Below are 25,000 nucleotides of genomic sequence, written 5' to 3'. Positions count from 1 at the left end.
TTTACAGTATTTGCTAACAACACAACAACTACACCAACAAAAAAAATAAAATAAAGTATTTCTACATCACTAGCAAATTGTTGGTCATATTGCTGTGTAAAATGTGATTTATATATATATATATTGCTATTTGTGTACAAACACACACACACACACAACAATATTACTATAAAATAGTTATTATTATTACTATTATTATTGTTGTTGTTGTTATTGTCATAATTTTTTTTTATTTCTGGTGTCACACACACACACACACACATACACACACACACACACACACACACACACACACACAACATAAAACATATATATATATAAATAAATAAAATGCTGTCTAAACTATTTTTATATTTTATAAACTTCAAAAATTTTTATATATGATATAAATAAATATATAGTATATATAATGTTTATATATATATATTATATACATTATGAGGACAGTATATCATAAAAAACAGTTATATATAACATACAGTGCACGTTGAGCTTGATTTGATCGGAAATCCCAGAGTTGGGTATCTTTGGGTTTTGGGCCACACATTCAAGTATCGATCCCCTGTGCTGTCTGTCCACAGTTATAGTCAATGTGCTGGATGTCTGGGTTTCACCTAAAAATAAAAAATAAAATAAATGCATACATTTGTACACCAAAAAAAAAACAAACAAAACAATACATAAATATTCATTGAAACTTATATTCAGCTATATATATAAAATAAATATTTATTTTATTTGTATTTATCGCTAACTTAAAGTATATTAACCAACAAAAAAATAACTGTGAATTTAGTTACAGTTATTGTGTGTGTGTGTTAATGTAATTGTCATTTAAATGTATAGTTAGATTGAATAGTAAAATAAACATAAACATAAAAACACTGGACATCTATATATATATATATATATATATATATATATATCTACTGTATATATAGTATATAATTAATTAGAAAATTTGATTAATTTTTTTTCTTTTTCTCTTTTCTATTGTTACTGTTGTTGTGTTGGCTGTGATCCTGACTTTTATTATTAGCCACTGGTTATTGTGTAACCAATACGTCAAAAGTGATATAATGTTTGGGCACACTATCGTGTCTTAACTCAAGACAACAATTCAATAGTTGATAACAAAGAGTAAGAGAGAGAGAGAGAGAGAGAGAGAGAGAGAGAGAGAGAGAGAGCTAATGTCATTCAAGCACTGGTATTATCTATACGTAAAAGCTATCACTACTGTATATCTTATAATAAAATAAAGCACAAAATATATGTATCTTTTATTGTATGTGTATGTGTATTGTATGTGTATGTGTATGTGTATGTGTATGTGTATGTGTATGTGTATGTGTATGTGTATGTGTATGTGTATGTGTATGTGTATGTGTATGTGTATGTGTATGTGTATGTGTATGTGTATGTGTATGTGTATGTGTATGTGTATGTGTATGTGTATGTGTATGTGTATGTGTATGTGTATGTGTATGTGTATGTGTATGTGTATGTGTATGTGTATGTGTATGTGTATGTGTATGTGTATGTGTATGTGTATGTGTATGTGTATGTGTATGTGTATGTGTATGTGTATGTGTATGTGTATGTGTATGTGTATGTGTATGTGTATGTGTATGTGTATGTGTATGTGTATGTGTATGTGTATGTGTATGTGTATGTGTATGTGTATGTGTATGTGTATGTGTATGTGTATGTGTATGTGTATGTGTATGTGTATGTGTATGTGTATGTGTATGTGTATGTGTATGTGTATGTGTATGTGTATGTGTATGTGTATGTGTATGTGTATGTGTATGTGTATGTGTATGTGTATGTGTATGTGTATGTGTATGTGTATGTGTATGTGTATGTGTATGTGTATGTGTATGTGTATGTGTATGTGTATGTGTATGTGTGTGTATGTATGTATGTGTGTGTGTGTGTGTGTGTGTGTGTGTGTGTGTATGTTTGTATGTGTTTGTAGTAAATCAATTAAAAGTCAAACAACACACAATTCATTTAATGTTATAAATATGTATTAAAACTTTTTTTTGTGGTTATTTTCTATGTTATCCTTTTAATTAAATTACAATAATTGTGTTGTTGTTGATTGTGTCGCTATTATCAACAACAACAACAAAAAACCAGTAAATTAATACAATATATATATACAGTATAATATACAGTAAGTATATTAAGTATATAAGCAAATAAAAAAACATCATAATTAAATTAATAAAATTTATTTGTCATAATATTTATTAATTTTTTTATATATATATATATGTTTAACAAACCATGAGATCTGGTATCGTGTCGTTTGCCATCAAAAAACCAATGTATTGTAGGCATGGGTCGCGACCCATAGGAGTTGCACTCAAACAGGGCCTCGTGTTGGGTCAACAATATGGGTGTCAATTGTGTTATACGGACTTCAGTTGGTTTTACTGTTTTTATATTTTTTTAATAAATAAAAAAATTATTAATATATACAAAAAAATAAATAACTAAATTTCAAAAATAACTAAATTTCAAAAATAACTAAATTTCAAAAATAACTAAATTTCAAAATAACTAAATTACAAAATTAACTAAATTTCAAAAATAACTAAATTTATAAAATTAACTAAATTTCAAAAATAACTAAATTTCAAAATAACTAAATTTATAAAATTAACTAAATTTCAAAATTAACTAAATTTCAAAATTAACTAAATTTCAAAATTAACTAAATTTCAAAATTAACTAAATTTCAAAATTAACTAAATTTAAAATAATTATTTTATAAAATTTAGTTATTTTTATAAATTTAGATAATTTTAAATATATATAATTAAAATTTTAGTGAAAACATTTACATACATTTAATTAAAAACATTTATAGTTTAAAAACAATTTAAATAAATTTATTTACTTAAAATAAATAGCTAGTATTTTTTTAAAAAAAATTATGTGAATGTTAAATAATTTTTAAGTTTTGTATAAAACTATTAATTTTATTTAAAAAAACATAATATATAACAAATTAGCTATTTTTATACAATCATCATTATCATCATCATCATCATATTAATAATAATAATAATAATAATAATTTTTATTATTATTATTATTATTATAAAAAAACTGTCTGAAAAATTTTCCCACTCATTAAACTAATAGGTCTATTGTTGCTAATAATTAAAGGGTACACTTGTCTCACAACTATTGTGTTTAAAATAATAATAATAATAATAATAAATTATTATTATTATTATTCTAGTATATTATGTACTACAATACAAAAAAATTAATAATCTGTTATATTATTATTATTAGACAAAAAAATATTATTTTTTTATATAGTAGACATTGTAGACACAATAATAGCTACTGTACTGTACTTTATATAAGTTAATGTTATGTTATGTTATTTTTTTTGTATATTATATAACAATATTGTACTTACAATTCATGTCGAGTGTAATGGATGTCGACGAGGGAGCGGTTATGTTATTATTGACGGCCTGACACATGAGCACCGATAGTAAGTGGTGTCGAGAGAGTGGAGATATTGTTAATTGATTTGTTGTCACTATAATAATAATAATAATAATAATAATAATAATAGATTTATATATATATATATAGTGACAATAGGATAGAGGGGTAGTGAAAACAGTTACACAAAAAAAACAATTGAAGTTAAATGTAGTGAAATTTTGTAAGTAATACTGTATATTAGGGGGGAATGGGTGGGAGTGGGCACCGGTAGTCAAAACATTATAGTAGTAGTAGTAGTAGTAGTAGTAGTAGTAGTAGTAGTAGTAGTAATAATAATAATACTGAAACCACAAATAATAATAAAAAATTTTATTTTCTTATATATTATATATATATATAATAAATTATAACTGAATTGAATTGAATTAGTATTATAGATATATTTGAAAAACAATTCAATAATTATAAAAAAAAATTATTTTTAAATTCACTGATATTTTTTTTATTTTATTTTTTTTTCAAAAAAAATGGTATTAAATTTAATTTTAAGTATATTAAGTTAGAATTATTATTATTATTTTTAGTGATAAAATTTTCTAAAATTTAATTTTTTTGTTAAAAATTTATTTTTCTTCTATTATATTACAGTAAATAAATTTATATAACTTATATATATAGAAAATAACTTTCAAAAAATTTTTCACATACATCTATTATATTATTTACTTTTATTTTTTTATTTTTTTTATAAAGTTTTTATATTTTTATATAGACATTCAAAAAGACATAATTCACATGAGATTCACATATATTTTTTTATCCAAAAGGTTTTATAGTTTTTTTTATTTATTTATTTCAACTGGGATTTCGTTTTAATAGTTATATAACAGGAAAAAGACTTAAAAATAAAATAAAAATAAAATATACAAAAATATAAATATCTATATATATATATATATATATATATATATATAGAGTATATTTATAATATATATATATATAAATTTTTATATTGTGTGAAAAAAATATATATATAATATATCAACATTAAATACAATACATAGATATATAAATCATATACAGTAGTTAAAAACAACTGATTTTTTAAAAGTTAAAATTAATATAATAATATATTATAATACTAAAATCCAAGTATTTTTTGTTAAAATTTTAATATAAAATATGGAAAATATTTTTATGACACTATACAATAGTATCACAATTTTTTTGTGTATATATAAAAAAATTGACAAAAAAATCTATATGCGAATCAAATATATATATATATATATATATATATAATATAAACAAACTATATATTTATTATATTTATTTATTGAAAACTTATTTTTAATGACACGTCTATACTGTCAGTTAACACAGACAACACACACACACACACACACAYACACACACACACACACACACACACACATACATACATACATACACACACACACACATACATACACACACACACACACACACACACACATTGATACATACCTTCTCTGTCGTCAAATTCAAACGTGTCATCAATAATGGCATAATCTCTCCACCAGCTCAGGGATGGACGTGGAGTGCCTATTAAATTGATATTAGAAATAGTAAGAAAAAAATTACATTTTTTATAGACTGTGTTTTCTTCAAAAAAAAAATAAATAAATTGTTTATATTATGTTATAGTATAGAATAATATATATATATATACTGTCTATATGTTGGATATAATTTTATTCAGTGTATATAAATTACAACATTATTAGATATAAAAAAAATTAATAATAATTATTACTTAATAGACTTTTAATTTCATTATAATAATTAACAAAATAATAATTTTTTATGTGGTTTATTTCCAAATTTAATTTCCAACATTAACATTATTATTTTAGTTTTTTTATTATTATTTATTATTTATCATTATTATTTTATTTTATTGCTATAACTAATAATATATAGTTTATAATAGTTTACTTTTATTTATTAAATTTTAAATTATTATTATTATTATTATTGATATAAAAAATATTTAATGCTAAAAAATGATTATAAAATTTATGATTATTATGATTATAAGCTAAAATTTTGTTAAAAAATTGAAAATAATATATTATTATTATTTTTTAAAATAAAAATTATATGTTAAATGATTTGTTATAATATTTTTTATTTATTGTTGATATTTATATAAACTCTTGAACTCTCTTTTGGGGTTTATTTACCAAAAAAAAAATAAATAATAAAATAAAATATTGTATAAAATAAATATAATCTTAAAATTGTAAACAAAATCTTTTATATAAATAAGCAAAAAAAAATGCTATGATATKTCATTTTTCAAAAAAAAGTAAATATTAAATAATTTTTTTTCACACTAAACATACAAACTATTTTTAAATTTAATTATATATATATATATCATAATATTTAAGTTGTTTAAATTTAAAACAAAATATATTATTTATTTTAATTAAATAATTATATATATATATGGCATAATTGCTTAAAGTAATTTCAAATATATATACAATATTTATATTAATTAAATAATTAATTTAATTATTAATAATTCTATACATAAATACATAAATAATTTTCTAATAACTAAGTTTTCAATTAACTTAACAAAAAATCAAAATTTATTAATTAGTTATGCAATCCTAAAAATTTTGTATTGAAGTACATAAAAAAAAATTTTTTTAAATAAATATTTTCAATTTAATATTTCAATAAAATTTAAAGATTGATTTTTTGTATTTTACAATATTTATTATTTTTTGCCACTTATTTTACTATTATAAGTACATCATCAGCCAATAGTCAACTAACTACACACACACACACACAAATTAATCTCGTTTTTCTTTAAAAAAATAAAATAAAATAAATAAAATAACTGTCGATGACATAAATGTTACATTAGTTACACATTGAGATTACATTTTCAATTCACTTACTTAGACACTACAGTTGTGTGTGATTTTTTGATGAAAATGGGATTTGAAAATGTCTTAATAGTGTGTATGTGTATGTGTGTGTATGTGTGTGTATGTGTGTGTATGTGTGTATATGTGTGTGTATGTGTGTGTATGTGTGTGTGTGTATGTGTGTGTATGTGTGTGTATGTGTGTGTGTATGTGTGTGTGTGTGTGTGTGTGTGTGTGTGTGTGTGTATGTGTGTGTGTGTGTRTATGTGTGTGTATATGTGTGTGTATATGTGTGTGTATATGTGTGTGTATGTGTGTGTGTGTGTGTGTGTGTGTGTATGTGTGTGTATATGTGTGTGTGTGTATGTGTGTGTATATGTGTGTATATGTGTATATATATATAGATTATATATAGATACAATATGTCTATAAAAATTGGTATATTTAATCTATTGACTTGTAATATTTCATTTAATTTTTTCTATTAATTTTTAAACTTTTCTAAACAATTTTATAAAAAATAAATATTAAACTGTATTTTTAAACAAATTACAAAATATAATAATATATTATATATATATATATATATATATATATATATATATATAAAAGATATTATATATTTATAATAAAATAATAAATAAATAAATTCTTATCATTTATATTAAATAATAAATATTGTTCATAATAATAATGTATATAAATAATATATAGTTATAATAATAATAATAATAATAATAAATCTAATTTATTATTGCTAAAATAAAAATTTATAATATGTGTCATTAAATTAAATTATAGTACTAATTATTATGAAATTTATACGTATCTAAAATTATTATTATTTATTATAATTATTAATTATAACATTAGAGTTAATTGTCGACATTAAATTAAATTTATAGCTAAATTTGATACATTTACATAATTTTTTGGCTAAACAAAAAAAATAAAACAAAATATTTATGTATTAGGAAATTAAATAACTTAGTAATATTGTAACAAAAATTTAGTGAAAAATATATCCAAAAAAATATAATAATAATTAACATAATATTAAATATATAATGTTTATTATAACTGCTGTATATTTTTTAATATATAAACGTAACAAAAAAAATGTTATTAAATATAATGTATAAATAAATTATAGTTTATAATTTTATGGTAGTTTAATAAATATTTATCAATTATTTTTAAGGAAAAAAATTATTATTATTTATGATTAATAATAATAATAACTTTAAAACAAAATATTGATGAAAAAGATTATTAATTGTGTAAAATAATGCAATGTTAAACAAAAACAACAAAACAAAAAACATAATAAAATCAATTAAAATAAATGTAATGTTTTTAAGTTTATGTGAAAATTATTATTAAATTTTTTATACTTTACAAAAAAATCATATTTTAATTATGTATACTTAATATCTATAAAATGATTTATTTAAATATCATTTTAAGGATAGCATTCATATGTAAATCATTTTTAAAAAAAACCTTTTTGTAAGTAATTTTGATATTTCTCTCTCTCTCTCTCTCTCTATATATATATATATATATATAATGATATAATTCAGTCAAACATTTATTTATTTTTTCATTACATATATACATGTAATATACTGTTAATATATAAAAAAAAATCATTCATACATTAATTTAAGTCAATTCATAAATATATAGAAAAACATTTATTCATTCATTCAAAAAATAACATAATTCATGTATACTTTTATTGAAAATACAAGAATAATAAAATATATTTAATAAATTGAGAGTAAAAAAATGTTTCTTTGATCCTCTATTTTAATGGTTATTATTTAATACTATTATATATATACAATATATATATATATCTTTATAAATCTTTAAGTGATAAATATATATAATTATAATTACCGACATATATATACATATATATATATATGAAAGTATGAATTTTACATTAATATCTATAGCTAATACTAAAGTATATACAGTATATACAGTATATACTGTTTATATCTTTATATTTTTTTGGCATTTCAACTAGACTGACCACCCAATTTATTAGTAAACCTGTATAATAGTATAAAATTATTATTTTCACCTGTATTTTCCTGTATATTAAATATTATATTCCTGTATGTTAACGTGTACTTAAATAACTATATATTCGTATATATTTATAATATAAATTAAGAAAAATTTAATTTAGATACTATAATTATATAAAAAGTTGAAATTATTTTATATTGAACATGAACAATTTTAGAAATATTTATAAATTTTTTATATTTAGAGAAGAGAGAGAGAGAAACTGTATATTAAAAATACAAGCAATTTTTTACTAACAAAACTTAATTCATAGTTATTTTATACTTTTATTAATCAATTAGTTTGTGTGTGTGTGTGTGTGTGTGTGTGTGTGTGTTAGTGTTGTGTGTGTGTGTGTGTGTATGTGTGTGTCAGTCTAATTTCAACCGATATTATTAATGATAATATTTTATTTTGTGGAAAAAAATGAATTTTAATGACTAATCGTGTGTTATATATAAAATATAAGGGTTTTTTGGGGTTTAAAGAAAAAATTTTTTTTTATATATATATGAAAAACTTTAGGTTTGCTTAATGAAGGGGAATAATAGCGTTTAAAGGCGTATAATGAGAGAGAGAAAGAGAGAGAGAGGAATGGGTGGTTATATACTACTAGAGCAGTACACACACACTCATACATACATACAAATCAATTGTGTGTGTGTGTGTGTGTGTGTGTGTGTCTGTATGTGTGTGTATGTATGTATGTATGAGTGTGTGTATGTGTGTGTGTATGTGTGTGTATGTATGTGTGTATGTATGTGTGTGTATGTGTGTATGTATGTATGTATGTATGTATGTATGTGTATTTGTGTGTATATGTATGTATGTATGTGTATTTGTGTGTATATGTATGTATGTATGTGTGTATATTTGTATATGTGTGTGTGTGTGTGTATGAGTGTGTGTGAATAATACGTGATGTAAATGTCTATTTTATACTATTGAATGCAAGTATTATACTAAACACTTTACACACACACACACACATAAAAAAATTATTTCACTATAACCTACTTGAATAGTTTTGAATGAATAAATATACAGTATATACTGTATATATATATATAAATTTATAGTATTAAATGAGATATACTGTACATTAAAAAAAATATATACAACAAAATACTAATGTGTGCTATCGACTAAACAAAACTTTTAATAATACTAATAATAATAATAATAATAATATCCAATATATACAGTAATAATGGCCAACAAAACACTAATGAGACAAACATTAGCGCACATTAAGTGTTTGTGTATTACTTGTTATTATTATTATTAATAATAATAATGACATTCATATCATAAATATATGGAAAAATTTTTACTGGGATTTCACACCATTAATAATAATAATATATTATATACARTATATATATATAATACAATACTATGTTATACTTTATTATATATACAGTATATATACAATATTATGATGATGTTGATGATGATGCACATTGTGTTTAACATAAAACACTACTGTATATCGATATACAGTGTATATTACAATATATATATATATACAGTAGTATATACTGTATCGTTAATAATGGTAACGATTTTTTTTAAAAAAAAGTAAAAATAAATGCAAACAACACTTACATTAACAACAACAACAAAACTAAATGAACGTAAAAATTCAAAATCGATAATTTAAAACATAATTTTTTTTAACATTTCATACATATATTCAATTTGTTAACAAAAAAAATAGATATATTAATAGATTTTTATTTTAATATATATATATATATGAATATAGTGTCCTTTTTTGTGTAACATTAAGGGTTAGAAAATTTTTAAATATAAATATTTTTTTTAAATATATATAATTTCTAAATATATTAATATACTGTATATTAAATTATATTAAACTACTTTATCATTGAAATATTTATTTATTATAAAATTTACTTATATTTTCCATATAATATAATGCTATTTAATATTCTGTACTTTACTATTGGTCATTCATTGATAATGTTAAACTATATATATATATATATATATATATATATATATAATTTATAGCATTCATGCATATATTTTTTAGTATCATTAATAATTTTTCATAAACTATGTGTTTATTATTATTAATAATAATTTATAATATTTATCAGACATTAACACTAAAAAATATTTTTACTAAGTTTTGTACTTTTGAAAACATAAATGACTTTTTCGCTTATATATATATATACTGTATATTATGTTATAAATATATTTATATATATATAATTATTGCTTATCACATATCGCACAGTTATTAAACTAAATTAAGAGAGAGAGAGAGAGAGAGAGAGAGAGAGAGATAAATATATGATAAATAATAGCAAATAAAATTACAATACACTCTGAAAATACAGCAAAAAGATAAATAATTTTTGGTTAAATGAGATGATAATTACCAAACATTTATTTATATAAATAGTATATAATTGCATTTTTCTATACATATACTGTATATGTTATATATATATATACTTATCATATATCATATACATTATATATATACAGTATATATATACAGTATATATATACAGTATATATATACAGTATATATATACAGTATATATATATGTTTATATATCTATCAATGATTTTAATGATTACCTCCACGTGTGGAGCACTTTAGTGTCAGTTCGTTGCCCTCATTGAATGGTCCGACAATACCGTTCAGTTGGTTATCGTTGGCGTCAAATATTTGCGGCTCTTTTGGTGGAACTGGTGATAGAGTAATAGATAGATAGATAGAGAGAGAGAGAGAGAGAGAAAGAGAGAGAGAGAGAGAGAATTTTAGATTATTAATTGATAACAATAATAATAATAATAATAGATATTAATAATACAGATATATTTGAGTTTAGTTTAGACATTCAAATTAATATTTCATATATATATTAGGGTTAAGTAATGGTGGGGGGGGGTAGGAGGTAAATATGGGAACTTATGGGAACTTTATTTAATTTATATGGAAATATTCGGAAATTTATGGATTTTAGATTTTATTGTTGTTGAAAAAAATTGCCGTTTAATATGAAATAAAAGTCTAAACAGCCTATACCCCCCCCAAAAAAAATTTAATTTCACCCCAGCCTACCCCACCCCTAAAATCCAAAAACCTTGCTTAACCCTGATATATATATATTGTACGCTACGGTATGTTAAGTCATGTGATTCATACATTCAGTACTTATTTTTTGTAACTTATTTTAAATATATGTGTTATAATAATAATAATACTAATAATGATTGTGTATAATCGATTGTGCCAATTGGTTATATTATACTGTACTATATTTATACAAGTAGATTGTGTAGACTGTTAGTTTGTATGGGCACCGGGAGGTTAGCGTAAGGGGAATCAACTAGAGAATACCAATTAAGCGCCGGTGCACACATATACACACACATACATACATACATACACACACACACACACACACACACACACACACACACATTTCATTACATAAAAATTTATATATCTTTATCTTTTAAATATAATACAATATATATCGCAATTTATTTGTGATTGTTTGCCAATTAAAAGCTCAGTCCAATACTAATCAGTATTACAGTACTATTGTGTGCACAGAGAGCACCGGTATCTAATAAAAAGGCTAAATATACAGTAAGACAGGACACACACACACACACAATGCAGTTGTTATAATTGTTATGCAATTTTTTTGTGTCCATTGATACGAATATCTTATTATACAATTCATTATAAATACAGTATATATTGGTATATATATTGTTATCTATAAATAATATCTATAATATGAATCAGTGTGCTCTGTCTATCCATACGTAACGATATATATATATATATATATACAGGAATGGGTGCTGTAAGTAGTTAAGCAAAAAGTATGTACTGTACTGTATATGTGTAAGCTGTTAGATAACTTTCCCATTGAATTATGTATTATTAGTAGTAGTGTCTCACATTATATTTATTTATTTTTTCATTTATTTCTAGAGATATCAATACTCTCTCTCTCTCTCTCTCTCTCTCTCTCTCTCTCTCTTTCACACACACACACACACCACACAATTGATGTCTATATACCCGCTATTAATGCCTATGGATTTTATTTTTTTTGCGGTACCGGATCCGTATGGACCGGCATAACAATGAACCCCATCATCATAACCAACACACACACACACACACACAGACACACACACATACAGTACACATACACACAGAATATTCTGTATCTCATTCACAGAATAATCAAACCGTGACTTATGAATTACACATCAATCACTGTCTCATATATATATATAACTGTATGTATATATATATAACTGTATATATATATACAATATATATACTGTATAGTTATATATATATATATATATATTAAGCACCTATAGATTACAGGGATTTTTATAGTATTATAAATACATATACATATATGTGTGTGTATGTGTGACTTATATTTCCTTAAAAAATAAATTAACATTTTGTTTTTGATTTTTAAAATTAAAAATAAATAATTTTATGTCTATTATCAATACATGTTATATTATTGTCATATATTTTGATGTGATTTTTATTGTGATTAAAATATGCTTTGATAAGTAATTATTTTTTAGTAATTTTAATAATTGCTAATTTTTAAAAATTTTTATATAATATATATCTGTATATATATTTTTAATTAAAATAACTGTCACTCATTTAGATAAATATACGGTATATATATATATATTAATAGATTGATAGTATAATAAAATTAAGTAATTTTGTTTATATTAAAATAATTTATCTATTAATCAAATCAATATTAATATTAAAACTAATCTATTGTAAATCAATGTATTATATCTATATATCATATAAATATATATATATATATATATATATAATTTATATAGTAGTACAATAAATTAAACTGCATTATGGTCAAAATGCAATAAATATTTAAATCAATATATATCTATACACTATATATATATATATACTATAAATATATAATATAATATATATAACTTATACAATATTTATATGATATAATATATATATATATAAAATAAATCAATAACTCATTTATTTTTTGGTGTCACTATACATATATAAATGCCGGAGCGTTTTGAATATGCGATTATTATTTATATATATATATATATATATATATATATATGAATACAATCATTGGACATTTTCCTCTATAATATACAGTATGTCTAGCACCGGGAGATGATAGCTTATGTATACTATACTGTACTGTTATTTATATGTTCAGTTGTTGACCTTTTTTATTATTATTATTATTATTTTGAAGGGAAAAACTGCTAATAAATTGCTTGTAAGTCATTGAATGAATGTTTAATTATCCAAATAATCAGTCGTGTAATTTATTTTCGGCTATATGTATGTATATGTGTGTGTATGTATGTGTGTGTATGAATGTATGTGTGTGTATGTGTGTGTGTATGTGTGTGTATGTGTGTGTAAGTGTGTGTATGTGTGTGTATGTGTGTGTATGTGTGTGTATGTGTGTGTAAGTGTGTGTATGTGTGTGTATGTGTGTGTATGTGTGTATGTGTGTATGTGTGTGTGTGTGTATGTATGTGTATGTGTGAACATGTAATAATAATAAAAACATATACAGTACTAGTATATGCAATACATATATATATAAAAAATACATTTACAAATTAATACATTTAGTTTAGTACTAATATTACTACTACTAGTAGTAGTATTAGTAGTGGTGAGGAAAGGTACGTACAGGTGATATATTTCCCGTGTATTGTAATATCACAACAATAATAATAATAATAAAAAATTATTATTAATATTATAGTACAATATATATACTGTATATTACAGGTATACAGCTGTACATGTATTGTACTGTTATAATTAAATTATAAATAAATTACAATTTTTTTTATTTTTTTGTATAGATTATTATTATTATTAGTACATTACCTATAACTTTAAGATTGATTACAGTGTTGACTGTACGGCCACGTTTGAAGTCTACACGGCACCGGTAGTCGCCGGCATCCTTGTCCTCTACCGGCTCTATCTGTAGGTAAGCCGGACGCGAGTGGGTATTAAAATAGGCCCGCCCTGTGTGATTATCGGGTTTATATAATATGATTATTATATTCAAATAAATAATAATAACATTAGTCTAATAGTCAACTGTGTATAACTGTTAACATTGGACAGTCAACAGTAAACTACTTGTGCTATACTAGCTGTTGTTGTTGATGGCTATACTACTGGATATATTGATATATATATATATAAGGACTGATGACTTTAAATACTAATGTTATTTTGTGTTGTTTTTGTTGTATAATATTATTATATATATATATATATATATATATATATATATATATATATATATATATATATATATATATAAATTATATATATAAAGTGTTGCCATTACCTAACTTAATGCAAATATCATCTAATGTTTGTACATATATATATAAATGTATTTATTATTATATTAAATTATAATAATAATATAAGGTGTTTATAATTTTTGATTCAAATAAAACTATCGATAAATTTTTTATTTAATTAACATATTTCTTTATAATTTGTTTAGCAAAATAAATAAATAACTAAAAATTTTCTAAATTAATTACAAACTTATTTTTTTGGATAAATTTAATTAATTTTTTATTAATGAATATATATATATATATATTAGAAAATTATATATTATTATATATGTAAATTATTAAATATAATTAAAAATTAAATTTACCATCTAAAATGCCAGCTGATAGTATACGTCCTTGATTCAAATTACCTTGATATAAATTATTTTTAATTATTATTAATTATAAATAATAAAAAAATATATATAATTAATTTTAATTTATAGTTAGAAAATAAAAATTATTTAATTAAATATTTATTTTTCTTAGTCCACACACACATAACACCTTAATTTAGTATTGAATTTATTTTCATTACTAAATACTGTACAAACTATTTCTCAATTTCAAAAAAAAATTAATTAAATAAATAAGTTTTTTTGTGTGTAAATAAATAAATAGATAGACACACACACACACACACATACTAACCAAAATCAATATCAATTGACCCAAATTTTTTTTTATATATATTATTATATTTATACTATTATATCTGTAAATACTACTGTATATATATACACACAATTTTAATATATATATATATACCGGATATAATACAATTGTTAATTATTATGTAATAATGTTATTATACAGTATTTTTTTATAAGCTATATATATATATATATTGTATAGTTAAATGCCAAGTGACCACTAACTATAAGCGATTTATATATTAAACATATTGTTTGCCATTGTATTTGTTTGTATCACAATATATATATACTGTATATAAAAGAGACTACCAGTGCTAAGGGATATACAGACTATACTATTGTATACTATTGTATATATATAAAAAAAACTGTTAGCAAAATCTATGTCCGGTATATCATATAGATATTACAGTGTTATACTGTACACACATATACAGTAACAATAGGGAAAGGGATGTTATTTTTCTCCTACTGAATGAAACTTTATTTAAAAAATAAAAAAAAATCTGTTTTCACATTAGTTTTTCGGGAGGCAAACGATTTTTTCTTTTTTTATAGAAAATAAAAGATAGAAATATATATATATTTTATATATATATATAGGAAATGACTTTCTTCTCCTTATATTTAATATATATATATAATATATAAATAAAAAAAAATATAGGAATAAATGAGGAAAATGTTTGAAAGTGAATAACCGGTCAAATATGTGGACAGACAGTCAATATATATATATATATATATATATATATATATATATTATAGTAATGATTGGCTTTTCCATAGCATTTGATGATTAGACTATAGGATTAATTTACTTATATATATATATATAAAAATAGATATATTTATTACATATAGTAGATTGTTATATATATATATATATATATATATATATATATATATATATATATATCTTATATACAGTAAAAGATCAAAGTTTGTCTAATCATTACTATCATTAAAGCGCATAACGATATCATATATACAGTACTATTTGTGAGGATATGTATGTAATATCAATAGTATTGATAATAATAATAATAAAAAAATATACTATAATATGCGTATAACGTATACCTTATATAACAAGCAACAAAAAAATAGCTAACAATTTATTTATATATATATATATACAATATATACTTTATATAGCTATATATATATATATATATATATATATATATATATATATATATACAGTATATATATTTAATACGGTATTAATTTCTATATGTTAGTGAAAGTTGACCTTTTTTTGTGATAATTTTATTTGATGATAATTAAATTGACCACAAAAATACACACAACAACAAAAAAAAAGTTATATATTATAATATATAATTAATAATAATAATAATAATAAAATATTTTTGCTGATTATTTGATGAAATATTATTATTTATTTTTGTAATTATTTCATTATTTTTTAGATAAATAACTAAAAAAATACTCATTATTATTATTATTAATATTATAAAATATATTTTGAATAGTATATTCAAGTTATATTTAGTAAAAACATATAATTGACATATGGATCTAAAAAAGTAATAGTTAAAAATAATAGGACACCAAAAAATATATATATATATATAATATATGAAAAATAAATAAAAATGTCTAAAAAATAACTTATAATAAAAATTGATTTTAACAGCAAAAAAAGATCAAAAGGATTATAACATATATATATACAGTATATAGTTATATATGTAGACTATAAATATAAAAATAGATATAACTTATATATATATATATATGTATAGTTAGGAAAAAATATAGTATAATAAGTTTAATAACATATACACTGTATATATATACTATAGATTTTTTTCACTGATAAATCAATAACTTATTTTATTTTTATTTATTTATTTTTTTTTTGCTGGCAATAATATATTATTGAATGTGTCTTATATATATATATATATATATATATATATATATATATATATATATATAGTGGTCTCAATGGATTCAACTGTCTATCAATTTTAACTGGCAGTAAATTTTCAAAAATAATAATAATAATAATAAAATTATCTCACATTTGGTTAGTGATAAAGTTTTAGACAAAAAATAAATAAATTGTTCAAAAATAAATATAATATACATTTTTATCTTTAATAATTAAAACAATATTATTATGTAAACTAAACTAAATTAGTTTTAAACATTTGACCAAAATTTTTATGTCAATTTATAAATTATAATAAATAAATAATAAAAATAATTTAGCTATACTATTTCATAATATATATATATAGTGTTATATATTTTTTGTTTGTAATTTTTATTGTCGATATATATATATAGATATAATATTTTTATTTAATTATGTCAACAAATATCATATTTTTAGCCTTTAAATCAATAGTAGTTTCAATATATATATATATATACAGTAGTACTGTATTTATTTATTTACTACTACTACTATATATAAGTACATGACATTTAATTTAATTATAACTAATACAAGTCAAGTATTATACAAAAAAAATAAAATAAAATATATTAATAATTATATTTCAAAAAAAATTAATACATTCAAGTAGTTTACAGTCGATTTCTAGTATCTCTTTTATGTTTAAGTATTAAATTATTATAACACTTATGTTTATATATAAAAAAAATTTAATTTTTATATATATATTCATAATATTATCATAAATTTATTTTATAGTATTTTTTTCATTAATATTATTAATAATAATAATATTTTATACATAAAAACTATTGTAATTATTAAATTGTCTATTTTTGTTTTGTTTTTATTTGCTGTACTTATATATATTAATATTATAATAATACAAAAAACATAAGTACAACAAAAAATATTAATATTAATAATAAAAACTAATAAAAACATATGAAATAATAATAAAATATGTATAGAAAAATAATTAAAAAATAAAATAATAAAATAATAAAAAGTCAAGATTTTTTTCAGTCTATTATTTTTCAATGGGGTTATTGTTATTATATAATAATAATAATAATAATAGATATACTATTAATAATAGTTATTATTACTATTATTATTATTGCTATTATAAATTTAATGCATATTATAGTAGATTGAATCTAACATTATATATATATATATATATCAATAATTTGTTTTTTAAAAGAAACTAAATAATAAAAAATAAAAACAACAATTTATTATTATCATTACTGTTCAATGATCCATATTATCACATATTATAATAATAATAATAATAACAATACGGGTATTATTATTATTAATGATATATTAATCAATAATAATGTAGAAAATAATAAAAAAATACTAAAAAAATCTAAATGAACTAAAAATAAATCAAATGTTTAATTTTTGATACAATATTATTATTATTATTATTATTATTATTATTATTATTATTATTATTATTATTATTATTATTATTATTATTATTATTATTATTATTATTATTATTATTATTATTATTATTATTATTATTATTATTATTATTATTATTATTATTATTATTATTATTATTATTATTATTATTATTATTATTATTATTATTATTATTATTATTATTATTATTATTATTATTATTATTATTATTATTATTATTATTATTATTTTTTGTTAGACAAATTGCAACCATTAAAACACAAAATAAATATACAAATGAAAAACGATTAGCTGATCATCAATTGATTTTTGAGTAGTTTATAGAGAAAAAAAAAACAATGTTTTATATATATAAAACTAAAATCTATATAAAATTTAATTTAAATAAAAGTTTTTATTATTATTGATTTTTTTGTCTATACATTAAACAAGAGTCCCAACTGTGCCTACAATTTATAAATTTTATAACCATATAAACTATATTACAATATATATACAGTATATATATATATTATATATAGTATATATATATATATATATATATATATATATATATATATATATATATATATTTATATATATTGTATATAAATAATGCTTATAAAAAATATATATATAAAAATTATAGTGTCTATAAAATTGCATACATTAAAAAAAATTGGCGACATATTTAATTTAATTTTATTCAACATAACTGGCATTTTATATTGAATTTAGATAAAAAAAACTAAATAGACAATTGATATAATTTATATGATAATAATAGAGTAAATGCTATAATTTTGTTTGTCAGCAAAATTTGTTAGTTTTTTTCCACTAAAATTTTATTATATTTCAAATATAATAAAATTAACTTAAAAAATATAATTTTTTTGTAACACTATTAAGCAAAATGTTTCGATTATTTTTATTATTATTATTATTAAAAATCATTAAATGATTTATTTTGTAATTATATATAGATTTTTAGAGAGAAATATCTATTTTCTTATTTTTTTAATGAATTTTATATATATATATATATAGATTTTCATTAAAAAAATATATCAAATTTTTTTTAAATATAATAGATACTAAAATAAATATACTTTAATTTTTAATTATTATTAGTATTATATATATATAAATTATATATAATTTTATAATTAATTGATTTAAAAACATACCTCTCCTAGAGTCCAATGTGAATATTGGTGCCAACTATTAAATTATTTTATTATTCAAAATAAATATAATAATATTTAATTAATATTTATATATATATATATATATTTAAATATCTAACTGACCTCATCATCCTTATACCAGAGCACTAGTACTACCTGATCGTCACCAGTGGATGGGGTTATATCGCATGGAAGTGATGCCTATAATTATATTATTTAATTATATAATTATTATTATTATTTGTAAATATATATGTATACTAAATATTTAACATTTAAGCAAAATAAATATCTATTAAAAATAGTAGTATCATTTTTAATATATATACAAATAGCATATATATATATTTGTAAAATAATTAGATGAAATTTATTTTTGTAAAAAAATCAATAATATTAATATCATATATGTATACAAGTTATAAATCAATATATATTTATGAGTTACTGATTACTAATTAAATATTAATATAGTTTATGTTTTATTTATTTAATAAAAAAAATTCCTAATTTATATATTTAATATTAATATTACAAAATACTACTGATAACAGTTTTACAATAATTATAATAATTTTTTAAATAAAAAAATTATAAATTTATAAAAATAATAATTTCTATATACTGTAGTACATAATCAATAGTTCAATATTTGTAGTAATATTTAATATTAATTTTTTTTAAAAAACAGTTATCTGTATAATACTATATGAATTTTAATTACAATAAGATCTACTACTTATAAACAATCAACAAATATATATTAAATATATTATATATATATATATATATATTTGATAATATAAAATCTCAGTCATAACAATATTAGTGTTATTAATGTAAAACAATAATAAAAAAACCACAAATATTTTTATTTTATTTTTTTTTAAAAATTTAACGACTAATTATTGTTATTATTATTATTATTATTATGACTATAATTATTATGACAAAATAATAATTACATACCTTTCCAGTGAGTACAGTAGACAACAGTATTGTGGCTATTAATAGACAGAAAATAAATAAATTAAATACAATGTTATTATAAATTTCATATATATATATAGTAATATTATAAAAAAATAATATATTTTATTGACTATAAAAATTTTTAATGATAGAGATATAATTTTTTTTTGTTTATTTTTTTGTTTGTAAAAATAACTTATTTTATATAATAAATATATTTAGCATAAATATTAAATGGGCATAAAATTTGGCTATAAATTTGAAATTACAGTATTTTTTTATTAATATGAAAAAATAGTAATATATTTTATATGTATATATTTTTAATAAAATCATATATTTGGTGACATCCATACAAAAAATAAATTGAATGACTATATAATTTACTTGATTTAATTATAAAACACATTTTTGTTATCTTTTACAGCTATAAATATAATGTATTTTGATATATATATATATATATATATATATATATATATATATATATATATATATATATAACATAATATTGAATAAAATTATATATATATATATAATGTAATGAGTTTTATTTTTTGATAATAAAAATCAAATTAGTATTACAAAAATAATAGATAAATATTATATATACTGTATATATAGATATATATTATTTGCACATAACGTATAATATTTTCTATTATATTAATAAATGTATACAAAAATTTTTATGTTAAATAAATGCCTAAAAATATAAGATTTTAAAAACAAATAATTTTTGTTAATTTATATTAGTTAGTCAAATATACAGTACATGTTTGTTGAAACATATCAAACATACAGTATTTATATATATATATATATATATATATATATATTAATATTGTAAATACAAAATTAAATGACATAAAAATAGCTCTCTATTATCTAACATTTCAAATAATATATTTGAATAATAAATAATATAACTGTATATGTATATAAAGTCTACATTTAGTATATATATAAAGTTATAATAGACATAAATAGATAACAAAAATATACTAAAAATAATATTATTATATTTTGTAATAAATGTTTGTATTATTATTATTGTTATTATTATACTGAAAAATGTGCATCAATTCAAACATTAAAATGAGTTAAAAATTTTCAAAAACAATATAGTTAATATTGTAATTTTTTAAAAAAGTAAATATTACATTGAATATATTATTATTATATATTATATATTATTATTATAATGTCTTATTTTACTATTTATCTAAAAACAAACAAAACAAAATCAATATTAAACAAATAAAAATAAAAATTGTATTAAATTTTTATTTGATATAGATATAAATTTTTATATAAAATATATATATAGAATAAATAAATCATAAATATATATTTATATACTAGTATATAATTTGAAAATATAAACTATTTAAAAAAAATAATATAATAAAATGTATTTTTTTTTAATAAAAATAAGTTTATTTTATTTAATTTTTTTGTTGTTGATCTCTATAATGGTTTAAAATGTTGTTGATTTTGTTTGATATAATAATAATAATAAATGAGATTAATTTTTTTTCAGCAATATATATATATATATATCAATATATATATATATATATATATATATATATATATATATATATATATATATATATATATATATATATATATATATATATTTGTTAAGCTTTACCAACGTTTTAATGGGAATTATCAATTTGTCAAAAAAAACTTATGGATTAGTTTTTTTAAAAAAAATATTATTATTTTTTATTTCTTTTATATTTATAAGATTAAAAAAAATTTATTTCTACAAAAAAACATAAGTTTTTACAAATACTCAAAACTAATAGTGTATATTGTATTATATATATATATATATATAAATCATAAAAACTATATATATTTTATATATAAATTGTTAAAAATTTTTATATCGCAATATTTAATCAAAATATTTTGTTAACATATATATATATACATATTATTATTTATTTTATTTTTATTTTTTTTGAATTTGAATAAATAGTTATATATTAATTTTGTTAATATTAATACTAAATATTATTTTTTATTTCTATAAATTGATAATATTTTTTTTTAAAATTAAATTTATAGTATGATATAAAATATAATCTACTATATATGCTATTTATTAATTATATATATATAATATATATCCTAATATATTATTTGCAGTACAATTATTATACTAAAAAAAATTAAATAAATAACTAAATACTAAACCCCTGTAAAAGTTTATTCATTACAATGTTTAGTAAATATGCAGCAAAAAAAATTAATACAAAAAATAATTTTATATATATATATATATACAGAATCTTTTAGAAAAAAGAGATTATTTTAATGTTTATATATTGTATACTAACTAAAAAAAATTAAGTAATTAAAAAACAAGTTAAAGCAAATTAAATGTAATCTCTCTCTCTCTCTCTCTCTCTCTCTCTCTCTCTCTCCCTCTCTCTCTCTCTCTCTCTCTCTCTCTAACACTAACTCTATGGCAATGATATCTTTTAACGAAAAAAAAATAATAATAACAGACACTAGTATTTTCATTGAATTAAAAGTAATTCATTGAATGCCTTCATAAACATTAAATGCGATAAAAATAGTCTTTTAATAACATCGGCTCTGACTTTGTATGTAATGAGACTATAAATTAAAGATAATAAAAAAAACCGGCACTCCTTTTATGCCTTAACTCTATGTGCTCTCTCTCTCTCTCTCTCTCTCTCTCTCTCTCTTAGATAGTCAGTCAAAGAGAGAGAGAGAGAGAAAGAAAGAGAGATTGTTTAGTATTATATTATATATATTGAAAAGAGTTTAGATCTTTAGATTCAATATAATATACACACCACTGGTTGGGCATAAAGTATAGTATTTTTGTGTATAAAATTTTTTTTGGTGTTTTGTTTTTGAACTGTATATTGAATTCATTTAATAGTTTTTATTTTTTTTCCTTATTTTTTGTGTGTTCAGTATATTCAAGCATCTATTGAATCGTATCATCAAATATATAGTGTATATATATAAGGGGCACACAATTGCCCAATTGATTTTAATTAAATAAAATCAGTACTAAAAATCAGTACTGTTTGCAGACAAATATATATATATTTATCTATAATATATATACAGTATATATATATATATATATATATATATGAGTATTACTGTGTGTAGTAATAGTTGTGTCATCAAAACAGTTTCAATATATTTTGTTTTAAATGTACAAATAATACTGTATATACTGTAGATATATATCACACATTTTAATTAACAAAAAAAATTGTTTTATATTTGAAGTTAATTTTTTTTTATTTATAAATAATTGTATTATATTAATGTTTAATGTGAGTTGTTTTAAATTGCATATTTAAAATATATTATTATTATTATTATTCTTAATATTATTATTAATATTATTAATATTATTATTAACCAAAATATGTTTGACTAATCCTTTGATGTTTACAAGTCAGACACAACACGTAAATGTCTAGAAATTTATTTATAATATATTTCACATAAAATGACAATTTTCCTGTTTATATATATGTAATATAATATATATATATATTAAGAGACACTTTCTGACTTTTAATGTTTTTACAAAAAAAAAATAAAATAATAAAATATCATAAATAAACTCCAGTTATGTTTAACTTCATTATATATATAAATATATATATATATATATTGAATATATATCTATATATAATAAATATTGCTTATGTGAACATAAAATTTTGTTGATTAAAAATCTAATTATAAATAAAATTAAAGCTAACATTACACACACACACTAAACATTTTTAGTATCAAATAAAATTAGATATAAGTAAATATAGTAATATACAGTCGAGTCTATTTAATTTCACACAAATTTTTGGGTCCATTTTAATACACAATTTATGATAAACA

The 25,000-nt window shown here is 19.0% G+C and overlaps 1 protein-coding gene across 1 annotated transcript in view; it reads right to left on the bottom strand.

Annotated features, from left to right (window-relative positions):
- Positions 1 to 25,000, bottom strand: part of LOC128956796 (uncharacterized) — a 68,862-nt gene that overhangs the window by 21,274 nt on the left and 22,588 nt on the right. The window contains exons 2-11 of the mRNA XM_054302512.1: positions 21,089 to 21,123; positions 20,243 to 20,320; positions 20,120 to 20,153; positions 15,251 to 15,295; positions 14,449 to 14,592; positions 11,109 to 11,219; positions 4,984 to 5,061; positions 3,443 to 3,568; positions 2,292 to 2,441; positions 480 to 614 (exon numbers count right to left, since the gene is read on the bottom strand). Of these exons, the coding sequence (XP_054158487.1) occupies positions 480 to 614; positions 2,292 to 2,441; positions 3,443 to 3,568; positions 4,984 to 5,061; positions 11,109 to 11,219; positions 14,449 to 14,592; positions 15,251 to 15,295; positions 20,120 to 20,153; positions 20,243 to 20,320; positions 21,089 to 21,123 (936 nt within the window). The remainder of the gene's footprint in view (positions 1 to 479; positions 615 to 2,291; positions 2,442 to 3,442; positions 3,569 to 4,983; positions 5,062 to 11,108; positions 11,220 to 14,448; positions 14,593 to 15,250; positions 15,296 to 20,119; positions 20,154 to 20,242; positions 20,321 to 21,088; positions 21,124 to 25,000) is intronic.

Source organism: Oppia nitens, unplaced genomic scaffold (assembly GCF_028296485.1).
Source record: "Oppia nitens isolate AA-2021 unplaced genomic scaffold, nextdenovo-longstitch-racon4-pilon3 scaffold12_pilon_pilon_pilon, whole genome shotgun sequence".
Taxonomy (NCBI): Eukaryota; Metazoa; Arthropoda; class Arachnida; order Sarcoptiformes; family Oppiidae; genus Oppia; species Oppia nitens.
Note: the sequence above shows the minus strand (reverse complement) of the source record. Positions and strands in the feature narration are given on the sequence as shown.